This window comes from Salmo trutta, chromosome 3 (assembly GCF_901001165.1).
Source record: "Salmo trutta chromosome 3, fSalTru1.1, whole genome shotgun sequence".
In the NCBI taxonomy this organism is placed as follows: Eukaryota; Metazoa; Chordata; class Actinopteri; order Salmoniformes; family Salmonidae; genus Salmo; species Salmo trutta.
Genome location: NC_042959.1, coordinates 74,636,637 through 74,659,973, shown reverse-complemented (window position 1 = coordinate 74,659,973; position 23,337 = coordinate 74,636,637). Strand labels below are relative to the sequence as shown.

The 23,337-nt window shown below is 46.5% G+C and overlaps 1 protein-coding gene across 1 annotated transcript; it reads right to left on the bottom strand.

Moving 5' to 3' along the window:
- Positions 1–87: 87 nt before the first annotated feature.
- LOC115189536 (U4/U6 small nuclear ribonucleoprotein Prp3) lies at positions 88–11,424 on the bottom strand. Its single transcript, XM_029748150.1, has 17 exons — positions 11,254–11,424; positions 10,725–10,872; positions 10,383–10,513; positions 8,846–9,013; positions 8,627–8,710; positions 8,198–8,481; positions 7,961–8,082; positions 6,864–7,051; positions 6,520–6,686; positions 6,281–6,363; positions 5,661–5,807; positions 5,451–5,550; positions 5,113–5,226; positions 4,836–4,954; positions 4,535–4,612; positions 1,366–1,421; positions 88–1,176 (listed from the first exon to the last, which is right to left on the bottom strand). Exons 2-17 carry the CDS (start codon positions 10,867–10,869, stop codon positions 1,027–1,029), a joined length of 2,136 nt encoding a protein of 711 aa, XP_029604010.1. The 5' UTR covers positions 10,870–10,872; positions 11,254–11,424; the 3' UTR covers positions 88–1,026.
- Between the last annotated feature and the right edge of the window lie 11,913 nt (positions 11,425–23,337).

Below are 23,337 nucleotides of genomic sequence, written 5' to 3'. Positions count from 1 at the left end.
TTATAAAACGACACCTCTCACTGTGTTACCAATCCAATGCAGCAGCTGAAAATAATTTATAAAGTGCACAAAGGTATAAAGCTTTCATTTTTCATTAAAGTGTATTGTCCTGCATGTGTTTATTGGCAACAGATACAGGATCAAACATAAGGAGAAGACACTTTATCCATAACAACATCTAAAGAAAATAAAACAATTTTAGGTCAGTCAATACTTGACTAAATGTGGTCATTCCACAAAAAACTAATTGTCAATTTCCTATAAAAATAAAATAAAAACAAGAGGCCAAAAACATGACACAAAATCCAGTCAAATGTATGATCTCATACGTGTCAAAGTCTTTAGTTAACCAACCTATCAGCGTAGAAGTTTTGTTTATTCGAAACAGGGCTTTTGCTTGGGAATAGTACATTGCGGCAATATTTCAGAACTGTATTTGGACCACAGCTTGGCTTACACTCAGGAACTGTAGTCAGGTAGAGAAGCCAATAGCAAGCTATAGAACACTCACACAGTGGAGAGATGTCAGCCATAGTATTAAAACACTGACACATACTGACAGCCTGAATGACACCCTAACTACTAGAAAGATGGTCTCACAGTTATCAACTCTTCCACAAAATGTGATTGCAGAACAGTGTACACCTCGCTCAATAATATCTGTACACACCATATATCCCTCCTAATCTACGACCTCGCCCTCATCCATTCTCTAACCAGCACTTCCTTTCATTCATTCACTCCCAATCCATCTCCCTCCCTGTCTTAAGTCAAGTCACCACACAATAACAGGCAGGCAGTCAGCCATACAAGGCTGGGTTGGGGTTGTGAATGTATCTGTAAGAGGGGTAGAATCACCCCTGACCTTTGCATGTCTCTGGTGCACGAGGTAACAATGTGCTTCACCACTGATCCAGGATCAGATAACTCCCAACCCTAACCATTATGAGGATGAACAACTATCGGACCCTGGGTCAGTGGTAAGGGATCCTTCTGCCTCCTCAGCTCTCTAGTGATGTTCTCCCTTCAGTCATCAGTGCTCTCCAGCACGCTCTGGCTCAGAGCCAGGTCCCAGTAGTGTTCTGTCCCGTGCTTCTTAAAGTGTTCTCTAGCCATGTTCTCTGTAGGACACTGCTTAAACTTCATCTCCCCGTAGTTACGCTCCTTAGCCGTGCCCTAGGAGGAGGGAGGAGAGAAAACAGCAGGGGGAGAAAGAGAAAGACAAGGTTAGATCAGTCTATACTGTGTTTACAATCAATCCATTCTAAAGAAGCCAGTTGTCCAAGATGAACATGATTAGTATATGAAGCATGCATTACACTCCGGGAGCGTTAGTGAAATAAGATGTAATGGTTAACCACTCACCTCCCAGACCAGGCTGCATCTGTTGTTCTTCTTGGTCTCATCGTCTGCATCTGGATCTGACAGACAGAGGAGAAAGGAAAAGGATTCAGAACCGCAACAACTACAGTGAAGTATTATGTAATATAAACAGTAACACATACAGCGTGGATCATCAACTAGATTCAGCTATGGGCCCATTTTTTCTTGAGCAGATGGTCAGGGGGGCGGAACATAATTAAAAATCATTTGCAAATTGGCCGCAAGGAGCCCATACAGATATAACATTTGACTAAAACAATCATTTCAAACCATGCTTACATTTGTAAACGATCACATAGTGGCAAGAAAAAGTATGTGAACCCTTTGGAATTACCTGGATTTCTGCATAAATTGTACATCAAATTTGATCTGATCTTCATCTAAGTCACAACAATAGACAAACAGTGTGCTTAAACAAAATTGTATTTTTGTCTACATTGAATACATAATTTAAACATTCACAGTGTAGGTTGGAAAAAGTATGAACTCTGAGACTAATGACTTCTCCAAAAGCTAATTGGAGTCATGAGATGAGAGATGTTGGTTAGAGATGCCTTGCCCTATATAAAAAATTTTTTTTTTAAATGATGTAAACCATGTCTCGAACAAAAGAGAAGAGATTACAGAAACCTAAGATGGAGAATTGTTGACTTGCATAAAGCTGGAAAGGATTACAAAAGTATCTCTAAAAGCCTTGATGTTCATCAGTCCACGGTAAGACAAATTGTCTATAAATGGAGAAAGTTTAGCAACACTACTGCTCTCCCTAGGAGTGGCCGTCCTGCAAAGATGCCTGCAAGAGCACAGTGCAGAATGCTCAATGAGGTTAAGAAGAATCCTAGAGTGTCAGCTAAAGACATACAGAAATCTCTGGAACATGCTAACATCTCTGTTGACGAGTCTACGATACGTAAAACACTAAACAAGAATGGTGTTCATGGGAGGACACCACGGAAGAAGCCACTGCTGTCCAAAAAAAACATTGCTGCACGTCTGAAGTTTGCAAAAGTGCATCTGGATGTTCCACAGCGCTACTGGCAAAATATTCTGTGGACAGATGAATCTACAGTTGATTTGTTTGGAAGGAACACACAACACTATGTGTGGAGAAAAAAAAGGCACAGCACACAAAACATCAAAACCTCATCCCAACTGTAAAGTATGGTGGAGGGAGCATCATGGTTTGGGGCTGCTTTGCTGACAGCTTGCTATCATCGACAGAAAAATGAATTCCCAAGTTAATCAAGACATTTTGAAGGAGAATGTTAGGCTGTCTGTCTGCCAATTGAAGCTCAACAGAAGTTAGGTGATGCAACAGGACAACGACCCAAAACACTGAAGTAAATCAACAGAATGGCTTCAACAGAAGAAAATACACCTTCTGGAGTGGCCCAGTCAGAGTCCTGACCTCAACCCAATTGAGATACTGTGGCATGAACTCAAGAGAGCAGTTCACACCAGACATCCCAAGAATATTGCTGAACTGAAACAGTTTTGTGAAGAGGAATGGTCCAAAATTCTTCCTGACCATTGTGCTGGTCTGATCCGCAACTACAGAAAACGTTTGGTTGAAGTTATTGCTGCCAAAGGAGGGTCAACCAGTTATTAAATCCAAGGGTTCACATACTTTTCCCACCCTGCACTGTGAATGTTTACATGGTGTGTTCAATAAAGTCATGAAAATGTATCATTGTTTGTGTGTTATTAGTTTAAGCAGACTGTGTGTCTATTGTTATGACCTAGATGAAGATCAGATCAAATTTTATGACCAATTTATTTAGAAATCCAGGTATTTCCAAAGGGTTCAAATACTTTCTTGCCACTGTATACATCTCTTATGTTCGGAATACTTTGGAACAGATTTCCAAAAATTACAATCACTTGGAGTTGATTTGTTGCCGTTTTTAGTATTTTATGAGCCAATCAGTTGTGTTGTAATACGGTAGGGGTGGTATACAGAAGATAGCCCTATTTGGTAAAATACCAAGTCCATATCATGGTAGGTCAGCTCAAATAAGCAAAGAAAAACGACAGTCCATCATTACTTTAAGACATGAAGGTCAGTCAATACGGAAATTAAAAACTTTGAAAGTTTCAAGTGCAGTGACAAAAACCATCAAGCGCTATGATGAAACTGGCTCTCATGAGGACCGCCACAGGAAAGGAAGACCCAGAGTTACCACTGCTGCAGAGAATAAGTTCATTAGTTACCAGCCTCAGAAATTGCAGCCCAAATAAATGCTTCAAAGAGTTCAAGTAACAGACATCTCAACATCAACTGTTCAGAGGAGACTGTGTGAATCAGGCCTTCATGGTTGAATTGCTGCAAAGAAACCACTACTAAAGGACACCAATAAGAAGAAGAGACTTGCTTGGGTCATGAATGATGAGCAATGGACAGACCATTATGTCCTTTGGTCTGGAGTCCAAATTTGAGTTTTTTGGTTCCAACCGCCGTGTCTTTGAGACGCAGAGTAGGTGAACGGATGATCTCTGCATGTGTGGTTCCCACCTTGAAGCATGGAGGAGGAGGTGTGATGGTGCTTTGCTGGTGACACTGTCAGTGATTTATTTAGAATTCAAGGCACAGCATGGCTACCACAGCATTCGACAGCCATACGTCATCCCATCTGGTTTGGGCTTAGTGGGACTATCATTTGTTTTTCAACAGGACAATGACCCAAAACATATCTCCAGGCTGTGTAAGGGCTATTTGACCAAAGGAGAGTGATGGAGTGCTGCATCAAATGACCTGGCCTCCACAATCACCCGACCCTAACCCAATTGAGATTGTTTGGGATGAGTTGGACAGCAGAGTGAAAGAAAAGCAGGCAACAAGTGCTCAGTGGAAACTCCTTCAAGACTGTTGGAAAAGCATACCTCATGAAGCTGGTTGAGAGAATGCCAAGAGTGTGCAAAGCTGTCATCAAGGCAAAGGGTGGCTACTTTGAAGAATCTAAGACTTAAAATATATTTTGATTTGTTTAACACTTTTTTGGTTACGACATTATTCCATATGTGTTATTTCATAGTTGTGATGTCTTCACTATTATTTTGCCATGTAGAAAATAGTACAAATAAAAGAAAAACCCTTGAATGAGTCGGTGTCCAAACTTTTGACTGGTAGTGTATATATAAATTAAATTCTCACCATCTCTCTTGGAGTTGTGTTCTTCCCATTTGATTCTGCTCAACATGAGCCTCTTGAACTTCTTCTGGGCTTTGGGACCTAAGAGAACAGTACATGCATGCTCAGTCATGTAGTTAACTCTGGGCTAAAGAAGAACCCATTCACAGCAACAAGTCATAAGAAATGTTATGAGATTTTCATGAGTAATTCATGGTAATTAAAGGTAGCTTGAATGGTTCAGACTCAGTGAAAGTAGACCCCATTTAAAGAGACTAATATGGTCCCTCTCCTCCTTCCCTCCATCCACCCACCCCTCTCTCACCTCCCTCCACCACCACCATGTTGACATCTCGGTGTAGCACCACGGTGCCCGTCAGGTACAGCTGGTTGGCGTTAGCTTCCACCTTAAACTTCTTAGCCGGGTTGTGGAGGTTACGGATCCTGAGGGAAAGCGAGGGGGTGAGCGAGCAAGTACGAATGAGTAGGAAAGGCACACGGACACACTAAGCCGTAAATAGTTACATGTGCACAGAGACTTACCTAAACACTATAACATGCACACAAAACCTTACGCTATCCAGAGACAAACCCTAACTCACCTATAGACTGAGATGTGAACTCCAAGACTCAGGTCCTCTTTCAGCTTCTTCACCTTCTTCTCTTTTCTCTGCTCAGTTGTGAGCTTCCGGGCTGCATTGGCCTCCTCATGGGCCCTGAGGACAAACACACAGACAGCTGGTTATGTTGTGAGAGATGTCATATGGAGGGAGAGGACAGAAATGGGGAGTCAGGAAGTGGGTAAAATAGGAGCAGTGATAGATGGGAGGCAGAAAAGAGGAGGGGGGAGAGAGAGCGAGGAGAAATGGGTTAATAGATGAGGGAGGGGTAAGAGAAAGAAGGGACAATACAGAGAGAAATGTGTAGTGGTTTGACTTACTTCTGTCTCTTGGCCATCTGTGCTCTGACGTGGGCCTCTACCTTAGTGGGATCCTGTACTGCCTCCGTACCCAGCACTCTCATCAGGTTAGAGATGCGCACTGAAACGGGGAAGAGAGGAATACAGGCCTCAAACAGGACTACCACTCAGTAAAACTTCAAATTGAAAAGAAAAGCAGCCTTACTTCAACAGCCCTGATCTCTATCCTACCTTTAGGTTCTGGGGGGGGCATGAGCCCCAGTCGGACCTTCTCCTGTAGCTCTTTCTGTCCCTCCCTGCGAGTCTGTCTCCTCAGCTTCTTCTGTTCCTTCTTAGTCAGGTACACTCCCAGAGTCACTCCTGGCTTGTCTGTGTCCACTGGAGAGAGGGAGACCAACACTGAGAGCAGCCTTCTCAAGCTGAACAGTAATCTACGCCTCTCGGTCAGGTTGTCAACAAGGCAGCATGGTGCATCGTTCAGAAACATACATCTCTTTTCCATAAAATATGTTTGAATTTTCAAACTAGTTTTCATCTGGAAGGCAGATAAAGGGTTTCTATCAAAACCAATCCCTTTGTCGTGTGAAAACAGAATCCTAGTCATTACTCCACACGCTTAATTAGGTCACTTTTGTTTTGAGCTGAGTTCGCCTTGGGCTTTGAACAAGTCCACTGGGTCACACTTGGGCGTCAGCCCCGTTCCAAATCGAACGCAGTCAACTTTCACCCATGCAAAACACGCCTACACGGGCGGCCGGGTGAGATGAATCTAACCCCCTGACTAATATCCAGGAGCCCTTTTTGGGACCTTGACATAAAAGTAACATCAAAGAAGGGATGTGTGTGGTTACCCGGGGGGCTGATCTGAGCAGGGTGCTCCACCAGGTTTGTGACTCCAAACAACTCCATCGTCACAAAATTGGTCTCTGTGGATCTGAGAGAGAAGAGATGTGATCACATCAACAAGAAATCTGGAAAATGGTGGAGAGGACTTTCATGACAATTCTTGAAAAGGTATACAACTTGGATATAGATGTTTGGATGATAATATTGAGCTAGTAAAGTGGGGGTTAAATGTGTAAAGACTCACAGGTCAATGTTGGAGGGGAGGATGTACGAGTCCCACCACTCAATGATGGGCACCTGCCCGTCTCCCAGCATCTTCTTGGGGGCAAAGAGGGCCAGCTTGGTGGAGGCCTGGATCCCTGTCTTCTTGGCTGCCTGGGCGATCTCTGTCTGCAGCTTCTCCAACTGGGCCTGGACAGGGGACGGAGGTGGTTTTGGTTGTTTCATTTCCATTTTGCAGTTCATTTTACACTCTACAAATAAGCTTTTCTTCTCTGTGTATTGATCAATTGTTGTGAAACGCTTTCAAAATAATAAAAGGCTATGGTGAGAGGTGGAAGGTGATGGGTCAGGGGTCAGATTTGGTACCTTAGTTCTGATCCTCTGGGCGATCTTCTCAAAGCGTCCCTGCTCGTGGAACTTGAAGCCCTTCTTGGCTCGCTGGGCGGGTGCTATGTTAACACGCCCGTCAAAGTATATAGTGGACTCCAGGTCCTCGCCAGGCTTCTCCTTCAACTGCTGACGAAACTGCTCCCTCTTCACCGCACGGATATTAGCTGTGGACGGAGAGGAGACGAACGAACACAGTCAGATATTAGCTGTGGACGGGGAGGAGACGAACGAACACAGTCAGATATTAGCTGTGGACGCAGAGGAGACGAACGAACACAGTCAGATATTAGCTGTGGACGGGGAGGAGATGAACGAACAGTCAGATATTAGCTGTGGACGGGGAGGAGACGAACGAACAGTAAGATATTAGCTGTGGACGGAGAGGAGACGAACGAACACAGTCAGATATTAGCTGTGGACGCAGAGGAGACGAACGAACACAGTCAGATATTAGCTGTGGACGGGGAGGAGACGAACGAACACAGTCAGATATTAGCTGTGGACGGGGAGGAGACGAACGAACAGTAAGATATTAGCTGTGGACGGGGAGGAGATGAATGAACAGTCAGATATTAGCTGTGGACGGAGAGGAGACGAACGAACACAGTCAGATATTAGCTGTGGACAGAGAGGAGACGAACGAACACAGTCAGATATTAGCTGTGGACGGAGAGGAGACGAACGAACACAGTCAGATATTAGCTGTGGACGGAGAGGAGATGAATGAACAGTAAGATATTAGCTGTGGACGGGGAGGAGATGAATGAACAGTCAGATATTAGCTGTGGATGGAGAGGAGACGAACGAACAGTCAGATATTAGCTGTGGATGGAGAGGAGACGAACGAACAGTCAGATATTAGCTGTGGATGGGGAGGAGACGAACGAACAGTCAGATATTAGCTGTGGATGGGGAGGAGACGAACGAACAGTCAGATATTAGCTGTGGATGGGGAGGAGACGAACGAACAGTCAGATATTAGCTGTGGATGGAGAGATGAATGAACAGTCAGACAGGGGACTGAAGATCAGGGAATAGAGCATGCTGATTGTGACAGTAGAGGAGAGTTGTACCTTTGAGCGTGGGCATGCGGTGTGTTAGCTCCACCTCGTTGCCGCTGGCATCCACGGTCCGACCCATATCATCCAGAATCAGAGGGGCCGGCTTGTTTGACTCACGGGCCTCCGCCACCTTCCTACACCCAACACACACACAAACTCAGATGACATACATGTGTTAAGCCTCCCTGTAGTATGACATGTATTTGTGGAAGTGTCTGAAGTCGGGTCTGTGGTGTATGCTATACTCACGGTGGTGCTATCCCCATGGCGTGTAGGTTGGCCAGCGCCACCAGGTTATGAGGTCCTCCAGTGTTAACAATGGCTCCCAGTATACCAGGCTTCATGGCTAACTGCGACTGGATGCGGGCCTGCAGCTCTGCAGCCTTCCTAGCCTTCTCGATGGCATCGTTCATGAAAGTAGCTGCCTGGGAGGGAGCGATGGACTGGGCAGAGCCCGAGGAGGGGGCAGAGGGAGCAGGGAGAAGACGAGAGGCAAAAGGGGGGTCTGGCTGGGGAGTGGGCAGGGGCAGCCTCTGGAGGGAGACAGGAGATGTGTTATTACAGTCTTATAACAAAGTCCACGATATCTGTCAGACATCTACACTTTTCATTTATAAGGAGGAGAAAAGACAGCCAATCCTTCAAGAGAGGGAGAGAGTGGAGGAAGACTAGTCTCACCTGCTGGGAAGACACTGGGACGAAGCTCAGCTGTTTCTTCCTCTCCTCTATCTGTCTGGTGGCAGCCTCCATCATCTGTTTGATCTGAGGACAGAGAGAGAGAATGAACACATTGATTCATTTCACAAGGATCGTGACACGTCTGTATGTGAAGCAGGATCTTGGTACATGTGTGTTTCATATGGGAAACAGTGTGTATGTGAGTCTGTGTGTGTGTACCTGTATCTTAGTGAGCATGCCAGGGCTCTCAGTAGGGGGTGCAGGTAGGACCTCTGGTTCCTCCACCTCCTCGAAGCGGGGGACACGTTTCCTCTTCACCGGCACACCATCTCCTGCCTCGGGGACGTCCCGCCTCGCACCCACCTCCACCTCATCACCAAACACATCCTGGGGGAACATCAGTAGGCGGCAATGGCCTGAGGCTTAGCCAGAGGCACAGCCAAGCAATCTAACCAATGCAATGAGGAATTTAAACAACCTCCTGGGGAATATCCACTCACTGTTTCCTGCTCCCAGGGGAGATATGTCTGACACTAACATAATAAAGATCAAGCCTTGAGACAATGACTTTCTGTAGATGACATCTCTGATAATGGTAGAAACTCACCTAGCCTATTGTTTACACCCATTCAATCCCTTCCGATATCTGTTCCATCTCCATGGTCTAAACATGTAGATAGCTACTGGTTACAGGCTACAGGTTAATGTGTTCCATCTCTATGGTCTAGACATGTAGGTAGCTACTGGTTACAGGTTAATGTGTTCCATCTCTATGGTCTAGACATGTAGATAGCTACTGGTTACAGGCTACAGGTTAATGTGTTCCATCTCTATGGTCTAGACATGTAGGTAGCTACTGGTTACAACCTACAGGTTAATGTGTTCCATCTCTATGGTCTAGACATGTAGGTAGCTACTGGTTACAGGCTACAGGTTAATGTGTTCCATCTCTATGGTCTAGACATGTAGGTAGCTACTGGTTACAACCTACAGGTTAATGTGTTCCATCTCTATGGTCTAGACATGTAGGTAGCTACTGGTTACAACCTACAGGTTAATGTGTTCCATCTCTATGGTCTAGACATGTAGATAGCTACTGGTTACAGGCTACAGGTTCATGTGTTCCATCTCTATGGTCTAGACATGTAGATAGCTACTGGTTACAACCTACAGGTTAATGTGTTCCATCTCTATGGTCTAGACATGTAGATAGCTACTGGTTACAACCTACAGGTTAATGTGTTCCATCTCTATGGTCTAGACATGTAGGTAGCTACTGGTTACAACCTACAGGTTAATGTGTTCCATCTCTATAGTCTAGACATGTAGATAGCTACTGGTTACAGGCTACAGGTTCATGTGTTCCATCTCTATGGTCTAGACATGTAGGTAGCTACTGGTTACAGGTTAATGTGTTCCATCTCTATGGTCTAGACATGTAGATAGCTACTGGTTACAACCTACAGGTTAATGTGTTCCATCTCTATGGTCTAGACATGTAGATAGCTACTGGTTACAACCTACAGGTTAATGTGTTCCATCTCTATGGTCTAGACATGTAGATAGCTACTGGTTACAGGCTACAGGTTCATGTGTTCCATCTCTATGGTCTAGACATGTAGATAGCTACTGGTTACAACCTACAGGTTAATGTGTTCCATCTCTATGGTCTAGACATGTAGATAGCTACTGGTTACAACCTACAGGTTAACGTGGAACGTGTGGTACAACAGCAGCAGTGTGTGGTGAGGTCTACCTTCAGGTCTCTCTTGCGGTTCCTCTCCCCAGCACCCTTGTTCCCACGGGAATTGCGGCTCTCCTCCAGGGCCTCAAATAGTCTCTCCACGAACCCACCGGCAGACTCATCCAGGAATGGACGCAGCTGGTCTGATGGGTCAAAGGTTAGGAGTCAAGGGTCAAATACAACATTTAAAGACTGCTAAAAAGTGATCTGTTTGAGTCAGACCCACACAAAACAGACGTTCTGGAAAAATAGGCTAACAAAACAGATAGACGACGTACAACACAGCTTTTCTGCCTTAATTTCAGTGTAACAATGTCACACACCAACTGCCCTCATAATCCCCCTCTCACACACCTGTGGTCTTCCTCTTGTCCAGGCCCTTGCCTACACAGTGCAGGGCCGCAGTGACGACAGTAGGCTCAGAGAAACCCAGCACCTTCTTCACGGTTCGTTCCACCCAGGGCCGCAGCTCCTCCACCTCCCGTTTAGGAAGAGACATCGTCTACAACACAATGGCAGTCGGTAAACAAACAAACACACAGAAACAAACAAACTTACCTAGCCAAGCAGCTAGCGTTAACCTTAGTGGCATGGATAGGTGATCAGCAAAGTTGACAAACAGACCAACGTCACGTGTATCTGCCCAGATAACGTTTTCTAGTTAAGTTAGCTACTAAAAGTTATGGTTAGTTTGCTTGCCAAGTTAACAAACACTTGCTGTTTTTGTTTCCCTTGCCTGTTCACATTTCACCTGTCAACACAGATTTTTGCCAGTGTTGGCTAGCTAACTAGTTAGGGCTCAACCACTAGCTAGCATTGAACTCATGTAGCTAGCTAGAAAGCTACAACAGTCTGATTCCCCCGTGCGGTGAGATCAACTTACCAACCAGACGATTTCGTCCTTAACAGGTAAATATATCCTCTTATATCAATTATATTCTAAAACATTAATATTAAAAGATTGAAATAAATAATAAATCCAAGTCGCTGTGAACAAACTTTCTGTTAGCGCGGCGTTCACACGACGTTCTGAATTCAGAACCCGGAAGCGGAAACACGTGAGGTATCTTCTTCTACTGTCAGTACTTGTTCGTTGTTGCCGCCTATCGTAAATCAATCATAAAATCAACACGTGAATAATAGTTGTTATTTATTTAACTAGGCAAGTCAGTTAAAGAACACATTCTAATTGACAATGACGGCCTACCAAACTGCTGGATTAAACATGTACAATAAAATATAGGCCAAAACACATCACGACAAGAGAGACACCACAACACTAAACAAAGACCTAAAACAACAACATAGCATGGCAGCAACACTTGAAAACACAACATGGTAGCAGCACAACACATGGTACAAACATTATTGAGCACATACAACAGCACAAAGGGCAAGAAGGTAGAGACAACAATACATCACGCGAAGCAGCCACAACTGTCAGTAAGCGTGTCCAAAATTAAGAGTGAAGAGATGGCGATATAACGGTCCAGTGTGAGTGTTTTGTGCAGCTTGTTCCAGTCGCTGCAGCGAACCGAAAAGAGGAGCGACACAGGGATGTGTGTGCTTTGGGGACCTTTAACAGAATGTGACTGGCAGAACGGGTGTTGTATGTGGAGGATGAGGGCTGCAATAGGTTTCTTAGATGGGGGGGGCGAGGCCAATGATAACAAAAAGAGCCTATGCTGCAGGCAGAGTACTTTCATCAAAATACAGATTTTCCAGAAGTAGTCTACAATTTGCCCACTCACCGTGCATTTGACACAGATGATTGTCTTGTTGTAGCAGTTTGTCACTTGAGTACAAGAGTGTGTTCAGTTCGATTGAACCTTTGCTACGTTTCGTATAGATTTGTACTGAACGGCACGTTCCCCCAAAACGTTCAAATCAAATGTGTCACATGCTTCGTAAACAACAGGTCTGGACTAACAGTGACATTCTTTCTTACGGGCCCTTCCCAACAATGCAGAGAGAAATAATAGAAAATTAAAACACGTAATAATAAAAGTCATAATAGATACTCAATGGGTAACAATAACTTGGCTATGCTATATTAGTACAGAGTCGATATTCAGGGGTGTAAGGTCATTGAGGTAGATATGTACATAATGTATAATAGGAATAAAGTGACAGATAGCCAACGCTGCTGCTACTGTTTACTATGTGATAAATCTAAATAAGTGAGTGCAAAAAGGGGCAATGCAGATAGTCTGGGTAGCTATTTGATTAACTATTTAGCAGTCTTGTGGCTGGAGTCTTTGGCCGTTTTTATTGAACAGACTTTGAGGTACGTTTGCTCCGTTTTTGTGGGTTTGGCTTAAAGCAATGAGTGACGTATTTCAAGAGAAGCCAAGCATTTTCATCCACAACCCCTCCCCGTATTTTAATTGGTCGTTCAGTACCCCCGTTTCCGTTTAATTGAACGTTACTCTACTTTGTTTCGTACTGAACGCAGCCCAGTAGTAGGAGACGCTACTTTATTGCAATTTGGATTGTCGGCCACCAGTCGGGAGTAGAGTGACGTTATAGGCTACAGCCTAGGTCGGCCTTGTCAATTGAACTTGAATTTCGAATAGAATATATACACTGTCAGACATAGATACAACTGCATTAATGCGTTTTCTCAATCACTACGTGATGCGTAAACAAACTGACATGCATTCATAGAATTGGTTGAAAACACTGGATAATGTTGAAGATGCCGCCTTGTTTATTTGGTTATTTCCTTTCCGCGCCCCCTTTTCCCTTTCTCTCCTTTTCCTCCTGGCGCGCGATGTAGGTCATCTGAGTCCAGTAGTAGTAGTTTGAGCACGAGAGCTGCAGTGTAAACCGGGGGCTACCCCCCGTCTGCCGGATTACATGCAACGCTCTCCCGCCCCTCTCCACCCTCTAGTCTACTCCCTCCCTTCCCTCTCCACCTCTCTCCCTCCCTAGTACTACTACTGCAGTAGTGTTTTAGAACCCTTGCACTGCTGTTTTATAATGATCTAGGCCTACTACTGTAACTGTACTGCGCTGTACAGCCAAAGAGTACAAACACCACTCTTTTTCTGTGGAATTCTGTTTTTCATTATTTACTCTCTCTTTCATTCTCATTCCACCTCTTTTTATTTCTCCATATTTCTGTCACTTTCACAGGGCTCTCTCACACACAAAGCACACACATCTTTCCAATTCATCCTCCTCACATGCAGGGATGGACTGACTAAATGCCCTGGCAAAAAAATAGTTTGGTAAAAAATGATCATTTTTAAAAATTTTATTTCACCTTTATTTAACCAGGGAGGCTAGTTGAGAACAAGTTCTCATTTACAATTGTGACCTGGCCAAGATTAAGCAAAGCAGTGCGACACAAACAACAACACAGAGTTACATGGAATAAACAAACATACAGTCAATAACAATAGAGAAAAAAAGTCTACATTCAGTGTGTGCAAATGAGGTAAGATAAGGGAGGTAAGGCAATAAATAGGCCATAGTGGCGAAATAATTACAATTTAGCAATTAAACACTGGAGTGATAGATGTGCAGAAGATAAATGTGCAAGTAGAGATACTGGGGTGCAAAGGAGCAAAAAAATAAATACAGTATGGGGATGAGGTAGTTGGATGGGCTATTTACAGGTGGGCTATGTACAGGTGCAGTGATCTGTGAGCTGCTCTGACAGCTGGTGCTTAAAGTTAATGAGGGAGATATGGGTCTCCAACTTCAGTGATTTTTGCAATTCGTTCCAGTCATTGGCAGCAGAGAACTGGAAGGAAAGGCGGCCAAAGGAGGGATTGGCTTTGGAGTGACCAGTGAAATATACCTGCTGGAGCGCGTGCTACGGGTGGGTGCTGCTATGGTGACCAGTGAGCTAAGATAAGGCAGGGCTTTACCTTGCAAAGACTTATAGATGACCTGGAGCCAGTGGGTTTGGCAACGAATATGAAGCGAGGGCCAGCCAACGAGAGCATACAGGTCGCAGTGGTGGGTAGTATATGGGCTTTGGTGACAAAACGGATGCCACTGTGATAGACTGCATCCAATTTGCTGAGTAGAGTGTTGGATGCTATTTTGTAAATGACATCGCTGAAGTCAAGGATTGGCAGGATAGTCAGATTTCCGAGGGTATGTTTGGCAGCATGAGTGAAGGATGCTTTGTTGCGAAATAGGAAGCCAATTCTAGATTTAATTTTGGATTGGAGATGCTTAATGTGAGTCTGGAAGGAGAGTTTACAGTCTAACCAGACACCTAGGTATTTGTAGTTGTCCACATATTCTAAGTCAGAACCGTCCAGAGTAGTGATGCTGGACGGGCGGGCAGGTGCGGGCAGCGATCGGTTGAAGAGCATGCATTTAGTTTTACTTGCATTTAAGAGCAGTTGGAGGCCACGGAAGGAGAGTTGTATGGCATTGAAGCTTGTCTGGAGGTTAGTTAACACAGTGTCCAAAGAAGGGCCAGAAGTATACAGAGTGGTGTCGTCTGCGTAGAGGTGGATCAGAGAATCACCAGCAGCAAGAGCGACATCATTGATGTATACAGAGAAAAGAGTCGGCCCAAGAATTGAACCCTGTGGCACCCCCATAGAGACTGCCAGAGGTCTGGACAACAGGCCCTCCGATTTGACACACTGAACTCTGTCTGAGATGTCTATCTGACATCCCACTGGCCAGCCCATTATATAACAACATCATGGCACAATGGGACTGTACCGCACACAGACCCCTCAACCCATCTCCCCACACACTCACTCACGCACACAATATCACAAGTACCCTCACCCCATACACACTCGACCACCCCCCACAAAACACACACACACAGACTCTCAATGGTGTTTTCATAGTACTCAGTAGCACCCGCAGTGCATGGCACTATTTTGTGGTCGCTGGTTGAATGGAGGGGCTGTGTATGAATGCAACCTCTATCCTCTGGTCTGGTTTGAGAAAAAGCTTCATCGTTATTCATCAGATAACATTACTGTCAGTGTTGTGTTTTATCCTACAGTGTTTTCATTTGAAGGGCAAATAAACTGAGTATACCAAACATGAGTAGTATTTACCTAGTATTGAGTTCCACAGGGATGCTGGCCCATGTTGACTACAATGCTTCCCACAGGTTGGCTAGATGTCCTTTGGATGGTGGACCATTCTTGATACACACGGGAAGCTGTTGAGCGTGAAAAACCCAGCAGCGTTGGAGTTCTTGGAACAAACCGGTGCGCCTGGCACCTACTACCATACCCCGTTCAAAGGCACTTAAATCTTTTGTCTTGCCTGTTCACCCTCTGAATGGCACACATACACAATGGAATGGCATCAAACTATGTGATTCCCCAGCCCAGCAGATCAGGTGGCGTTTCATCATTCTAACCCAGTTGTAGTCCTGTGTGTCTGACAGTGGCTCTAAATCATTCTAGAAGGTTCCGGTACCAGGGGACTCTGGGTCACGCTGCTGTATACACTTCTCCAAACCCTGTGTGTGCGTATGTGTGTTCACTTCACACCAAACTGAGCTGCATGCCACAGCACTGAGCCACGGCGCCTAATACACACACAGATGGGCAGAGTGTATCAGTCCTCAGGGTGCCTGTGCATGCGTGTGCGTGCGTGTGGGTTGTCAAGGTACATGCAAAATAACCCTCATTTACATACTCAGCGGAAGCACGCCAGTTTATACCTCTTTCACCATCCTGCTTTCACCATTTCTCTCTCTCTCATCCCACCTTTTTCTCTTTGTCTCTCATTTAGTCACTCTGCTTCAATAATTGAGAAGCCATGTAAGATGGTGTCACCATGAGCATCGTAGCATGGCTCTTCCCCAAATATCCCCACATTGTGTTATGAGAGACTTCTGTGTCCTTGAAAATATGGTCCACATCATGTATTTTAGTCTGCCCCCTGCTGATGACATCATAATGGCCACCAAGCAAGGGACAGAATTTGATATGTCTGCTATCTAAATATGTGAATCCTTTAAAATGTGTATCTACATATTCCTTAAACAGTAGGTTCAGTGGTGTGGAGGTTAACTCTATTCTCTCTCTTGGTATTGCAGTTCACAGGCAGGACTAGTGTAGTGATGGTTAACTCTATGCCCCCTATTGGCAGTGTGCATGTTTAATGCAGATCAAGGTTGTTTTGAGACTAGTCAGCATTCAGCCCTGGAGGATTTGGGTGAGTGCAAGTGCAAGTAAGTGTGTGTGTGTGTGTGTGCGGGTGCGTGTGTGCGAGTGCGTTTGTGTGTGTGCGTTTGTGTGTGCGTGCGGTCAGTATTAGAGTACAGCATGGCTTGCCTCGCGTGACTTCTAATGGAGCACAGTGAATGAACACAGCAGGCGCAGAGAGAGACAGAGAGAGGGATAGAGAGACAGAGAGAGGGATAGAGAGACAGAGAGAGGGATAGAGAGACAGAGAGAGGGATAGAGAGACAGAGAGAGGGGTGGAGGGTGTGAAGTTGTTCCAAACGCCAAATTAAAGTGTTTAGGGTTAAGTGTAGGCATGAACTCCACAGTTTTAAGGTTAGGGTTAAGGTTAGGCATTAACTCCGAAATCTTAAGGTTAGGTTTTAACTCTGAATGGTTTTGGCACCAAAGGCAGATGCTTAGGCATTAATTACGAATTAACGCCAACATTTTAAGGTGAGGCATTCACTGAGAATGGTTAAGGTAAGGGTTAAGGTTTGGGGTAGGCTTAAAACAAAGGGTTAGGGTTAGGGTTAGGGTAATAACTTTCTATTGCTGGATTGGAACATGTAACTTGGCTGAGAAGTGTTGTACACACTGAAACATTTTAGAAATCACAATTTTATATGTTCTATATATTCACCCTTTGCTGACTGTTTTATTTTTAAGGCAATGCTGAGCTGATCTGTGTTGGGAGGATCTGTCTGGCATAACATTGGAGTTCATTCATTTTAGGCTGTGTGGTGGGTGGGGGAGGAGGTTATCTTTTGACTTTCTTTAATTCAAATGTTCAAAATAAGGAATAAAACCAAACACACACAAAATAAACACTAAATTCTACTTCTTGGTTCCCTAAACCCCACTCAGCAGTCATGCCATCCTGTTTCCTCTATGTGCCCTCTACATATCCACTCCTCTTTCTCCCCCTCCTCTTCCTCCCTTCCTCCTGCCCTTGCTAGAGAGGGAGGGAGGCAGGGGCTTCTCTAGCTAAAAACTGCATGGATACAAGGGGGGGCTGTGGAGGGAAGCAGGGGGGAGGCGGTCTTTGTTGTTGTAGCTTAGAACCAGTCAGTGTGTCAGAAGAGATTGGCCCGGTACTGAATCATCCAGTCACTATGTCAGGGGATGTGTGTGTGTGCACACCTGAGTTTTGTTACTTGTATGTGTTTTTGTGCGTGTGTGTTTTTTTGTTTGTGAATGTTGGTTGGTGGAGGATGGGATGGCAGTGCTCTATCCTGTCTGTCTGAGCTTGGAGAACCACACCCTCTCAAATTTCTGCTCCCTAACTCAACATTCAACTCCATGGATACGCTGCTTGTTGGGGAGGAGCAGGGATGGAAGAGTCCAGCACATCCGCTGGATTTAAAACAGAGTTAAAGACATGGCACACAGTAACTCAATGGACGGTTGTTAGTGTTTTTGTCAAATTACAATTTCAATAGTAATAATAATAACTTAATAAAAAATGTAATAAAAAAATTAACTTAAATAGGTATTCAGTTTTGTTATAAGAAAATAAATAGAGTTTAATTTATAATTGGATGTTTGTGTATTTGAATTAAACAGAATGTTCAGTCTCCAGGTGTCATGTCTAGGGCCCTGTGTTTGGGACAATCATCTTTAGTTCAAGCTTTTTCATCAAACTGTCCCCTTTTCTTTTTATGTCAGATAGTCCTGCACCATCCTCAGACAATTTCTTTAATTTTTGGTGCAATTCAAATTTCTGGGAAAGGCTTCAAATAAAGGTTAAAATCTAGGTCATGTGACATGATAACCCAAAACACAGGGGCTGCGTTCCACTTACCCTCGCCTTATGCCCTTGGGGGAATCCCCGCGGCCATCTTTTCCATCGGTCCAAACAATTAGCCAAGCAAGCAAAGTTGGCAATGTAAGCCCTCAGCCCGCGTTTGTGGTTGAGTGTGCAAGTATACAATTCTGTTCACTCCGGGGCCTGAAACGCCCCATAATTCAATTCGCGATGATTGTACATCCGCTAAGAAAAGTCAGCCAAAACATAGAACCAACATTAATACGGAGAAGTCAACATACAAGTGTAAGTAAAAATGAATGTAAATAAGTTAGACATTTTGCTACTAATGCACATGATGGCAAAAACACGTATGGTAAAAGTAATAATGTTTTTGTTTGGTTAGCTTTTGGAAACGTTAGCTAGCGCATACAACTTTCCCTCACATCACAATATAATAATTTTCGATTTCAAATCAAATTTTATTTGTCACATACACATGGTTAGCAGATGTTAATGCGCGTGTAGCGAAGTGCTTGTGCTTCTAGTTCCGACAATGCAGTAATATCCAACGAGTAATCTAACCTAACAATTTCACAACAACTACCTTATACACACACAAGTGTAAAGGAATGAATAAGAATATGTACATAAAAAAATATTTGAATGAGTGATGGTATAGAACGGCATAGGCAAGATGCAGTAGATGGTATAGAGTACAGTATATACATATGAGATGAGTAATGTAGGATATGTAAACATGTAAAAGTGGCATTGTTTAAAGTGGCTAGTGATACATTACATCAAGATGGCAAGATGCAGTAGATGGTATAGAGTACAGTATATACATATGAGATGAGTAATGTAGGGTATGTAAACATATAAAAGTGGCTAGTTGTCACGACTTCCGCCGAAGTCGTGACAACTAGTTCGGGCGGCGTTTGGCGGTCGACGTCACCGGTCTTCTAGCCATCGCCAATCCACCTTTCATTTTCCATTTGTTTTGTCTTGTTTTCCCGCACACCTGGTTTACATTCCCTCATTACTTGACATGCATATAACCCTCTATTCCCCCCCATGTCTGTGTGTGGAATTGTTTGTTGTAAAGTGTATGTGCACTTCAGACTGGTTTGCTACGGGTATTTCAACCCGTATTTTGTTGTTCTGGGTGCAGTTTGTTTTGCCTTATTAAACTGCTCCGGTTGTTACCCAGTTCTGCTCTCCTGCGCCTGACTTCCCTGCAGCCAGTTACGCACCTCTTACAGAATTCCACACCTGAATATAGAGTCCCCTGGTATAGGGGTCGAGGAGCGAGTCCGGGAGCATGCGGCGATGCTCCACCATCTCGGTGCCGCCATGGACCTCATCGTCCAAACCATGGACCGCTGGGAGAGACAGGGAGTTCTTCCAGCGCCTCCACCAGCACAACCGGGGACTCCACTACTCGCCCCCCCCCCCCCCCCCCCCCCTGCACCTGGTCCCAGTGGGATTCGCCTCGCCCTTCCCCGGGAGTATGATGGGACGGTCGCACGCTGCCAGGGTTTCCTGTTGTAGCTGGACCTATACCTGGCCACCGTCCACCCGGCTCCTCCGGGACGTGAGAGGGTGTCTGCCCTCGTCTCGTGCCACTCGGGGAAAGCCCTGGAGTGGGACAACGCCATGTGGAGAGAAGGAGATGCGGCGCTGGACCATTTTGAGGATTTCACCCACCGCTTCCGGGCAGTCTTCGACCACCCGCCCGAGGGTAGAGCGGCGGGTGAACGTCTCTTCCATCTGAGGCAGGGGACAAGGAGCACCCAGGAGTTCGCGATTGACTTTCGGACCCTGGCCGCCGGTGCGGGATGGAACGACAGGGCCCTGATCGACCACGATCACTGCAGTTTGCGTGAGGATGTCCGTCGGGAGTTGGCCTGCAGGGACACCACCCTCACCTTTGACCAGCTGGTGGACCTGTCCATTCGGCTGGATAACCTGCTGGCTACCCACGGACGTCCAGAGCGGGGTTTGTCGGTTCCATTCCCCAGCACCAACGCTCCGATGCCCATGGAGCTGGGAGGTGCTGCACTCAGGGAGAACAGAGGAGGTTCCGTCACGTGCACCATCTGTGGCCGCAGAGGTCACACTGCCGGTCGGTGCCGAGTTGGTTCCTCTGGGGGTCGAGGCAGCAGGCAGGGCACTCTGGCGTCAGCCCAGGTGAGCCGGCACCATTCTCACCCAGAGCCCTCTGTTGCACACCTGTTTGTGTATGTTACTTTTCCTGAGTTTTCCCCGCATTCCCAGCATAAGGCGCTCGTCGATTCAGATGCGGCTGGGAATTTCATAGACAGATCATTCGGCCATAGTTTAGGGATCCCATTGTTTCAGTGGCTATGCCCTTCCCAGTTCACGCCTTAGACAGTCGACCATTAGGGTCAGGGTTGATTAGGGAGGCCACCGCTCCCCTGGGCATGGTGACGCAGGGGGGGTCACAAGGAGAGAATCTGTCTCTTCCTCATTGACTCTCCTGCGTTTCCCGTGGTGCTAGGCCTACCCTGGTTAGCCTGTCAGGACCCCACTGTTTCATGGCAACGGAGGGCTCTCACAGGGTGGTCACGAGAGTGCTCGGGGAGGTGTTTAGGGGTTTCTGTTGGTGCTACGGTGGAAAGTCCAGACCAGGTCTCCACCGTGCGCATTCCCCCCGAATATTCCGAATTGGCTCTCACCTTCTCCAAAAAGAAGGGGACACAATTACCACCCCATCGTCGGGGGAATTGTGCGATAAATCTCCTGGTAGACACCGCACTTCCCAGGAGTCACGTGTATCCCCTGTCACAGGCAGAGACGGCAGCTATGGAAACATATGTCTCCGAATCTCTGTGTCAGGGGTACATTCGGTCCTCTACTTCACTCGCCTCCTCGAGTTTCTTTTTTGTGAAGAAGAAGGAGGGGGGTCTGCGCCCATGTATTGACTATCGAGCTCTTAACCAGATCACTGTGAAGTACAGTTACCCGCTACTTCTCATAGCCACAGCGATTGAGTCAATGCACTGGGCGCACTTCTTCACGAAACTAGATCTCAGGAGCGCTTACAACCTGGTGCGTATCCGGGAGGAAGACGAGTGGAAGACAGCGTTCAGTACCACCTCAGGGCATTATGAGTACCTCGTCATGCCGTACGGGTTGATGAATGCTCCGTCAGTCTTCCAAGCCTTTGTGGACGAGATTTTCAGGGACCTGCACGGGCAGGGTGTAGTGGTGTATATCGATGACATTCTGATATACTCCGCTGGACGCGCCGAGCATGTGTCCTTGGTGCGCAGGGTGCTTGGTCGACTGTTGGAGCATGACCTGTATGTCAAGGCTAAGAAATGCCTGTTCTTCCAGCAGTCCGTCTCCTTCCTAGGATACCGCATTTCCACCTCAGGGGTGGAGATGGAGAGTGACCGCATTTCAGCTGTGCGTAATTGGCCGACTCCCACCACGGTAAAGGAGGTGCAGCGTTTTCTAGGGTTTGACAATTACTACCGGAGGTTTATCCAGGGTTTTGGTCAGGTAGCGTCTCCCATTACCTCACTGCTGAAGGGGGGTCCGGTTCGGTTGCAGTGGTCAGCTGAGGCGGACAGGGCTTTTGTTCACCTAAGGGCCCTGTTTACCTCGGCTCCCGTGCTGGTCCATCCGGATCCCTCTTTGGTGTTCACAGTGGAGGTGGACACGTCTGAGGCTGGGATAGGAGCCGTGCTCTCTCAGCGCTCGGGTACGCCACCGAAGCTCCGCCCCTGTGCCTTCTTCTCGAGGAAGCTCAGCCTGGCGGAGCGAAACTATGACGTGGGGGACCCGGAGCTGTTGGCTGTCATCAAGGCTTTTAAAGCGTGGAGACATTGGCTTGTGGGGGCTAAACACCCTTTTCTCATCTGGACTGACCACCACAATCTGGAGTACATCCGAGCAGCGAGGAGACAGAATCCTCGCCAGGCAAGGTGGGCCATGTTTTTTACCCGTTTTGTTTTCACCCTTTCGTACAGACCAGGTTCCCAGAATGTCAAGGCAGACGCACTGTCCCGGCTGTATGACACAGAGGAGCGGCCCATGGATCCCACCCCCATACTCCCGGCTTCCTGCCTGGTGGCGCTGGTAGTATGGGAGCTGGACGCGGACATTGAGCAGGCGTTAGGTGCAGAGCCCGCTCCTCTCCAGTGTCCCGCTGGGCATCTGTACGTTCTGTCTGCCGTCCGTGACCGGCTGATCTATTGGGCTCACACGTTACCCTCCTGTGGTCATCCAGGTATCGGTCGGACAGTGCGCTGTTTGAGTGGGAAGTACTGGTGGCCCACCTTGGCCAAGGACGTGAGGATTTATGTTTCCTCCTGCTCGGTGTGCGCCCAGTGTAAGGCTCCTAGGCACCTGCCCAGAGGTAAGTTACACCCCTTACCCATTCCACAATGGCCATGGTCTCACCTGTCGATAGATTTTCTCACAGATCTCCCCCCTCACAGGGTAACACCACGATCCTGGTCATTGTGGATCGTTTCTCCAAGTCCTGCCGTCTCCTTCCTCTGCCCGGTCTCCCTACGGCCCTACAGACTGCGGAGGCCTTGTTCACTCACGTCTTCCGGCACTACGGCGTGCCTGAGGATATAGTGTCTGACCGAGGTCCCCAGTTCACGTTGAGGGTCTGTAGAGCGTTCATGGAGCGTCTGGGGGTCTCGATCAGCCTTACCTCAGGTTTTCACCCTGAGAGTAACGGGCAGGTGGAGAGTTATCCAGGATCTTGGTAGGTTTCTGCGGTCTTATTACCAGGACCGGCTGGGGGAATGGGCGGTGTTCGTGCCCTGGGCAGAGATGGCCCAGAACTCGCTTCGCCACTCCTCCACTAACCACTCCCCCTTTCCAGTGCGTACTGGGGTATCAGCCGGTTCTGGCTCCTTGGCATCAGAGTCAGACCGAGGCACCTGCGGTGGACTTCTGGTTCCGGCGCGTGGAGGAGACATGGTACGCCGCTCATGTTCACCTTCAGCACACCGTGCTGCGCCAGAAAGCCAGCGCAGACCGTCACCGCCGGGGACCGGGTCTGGCT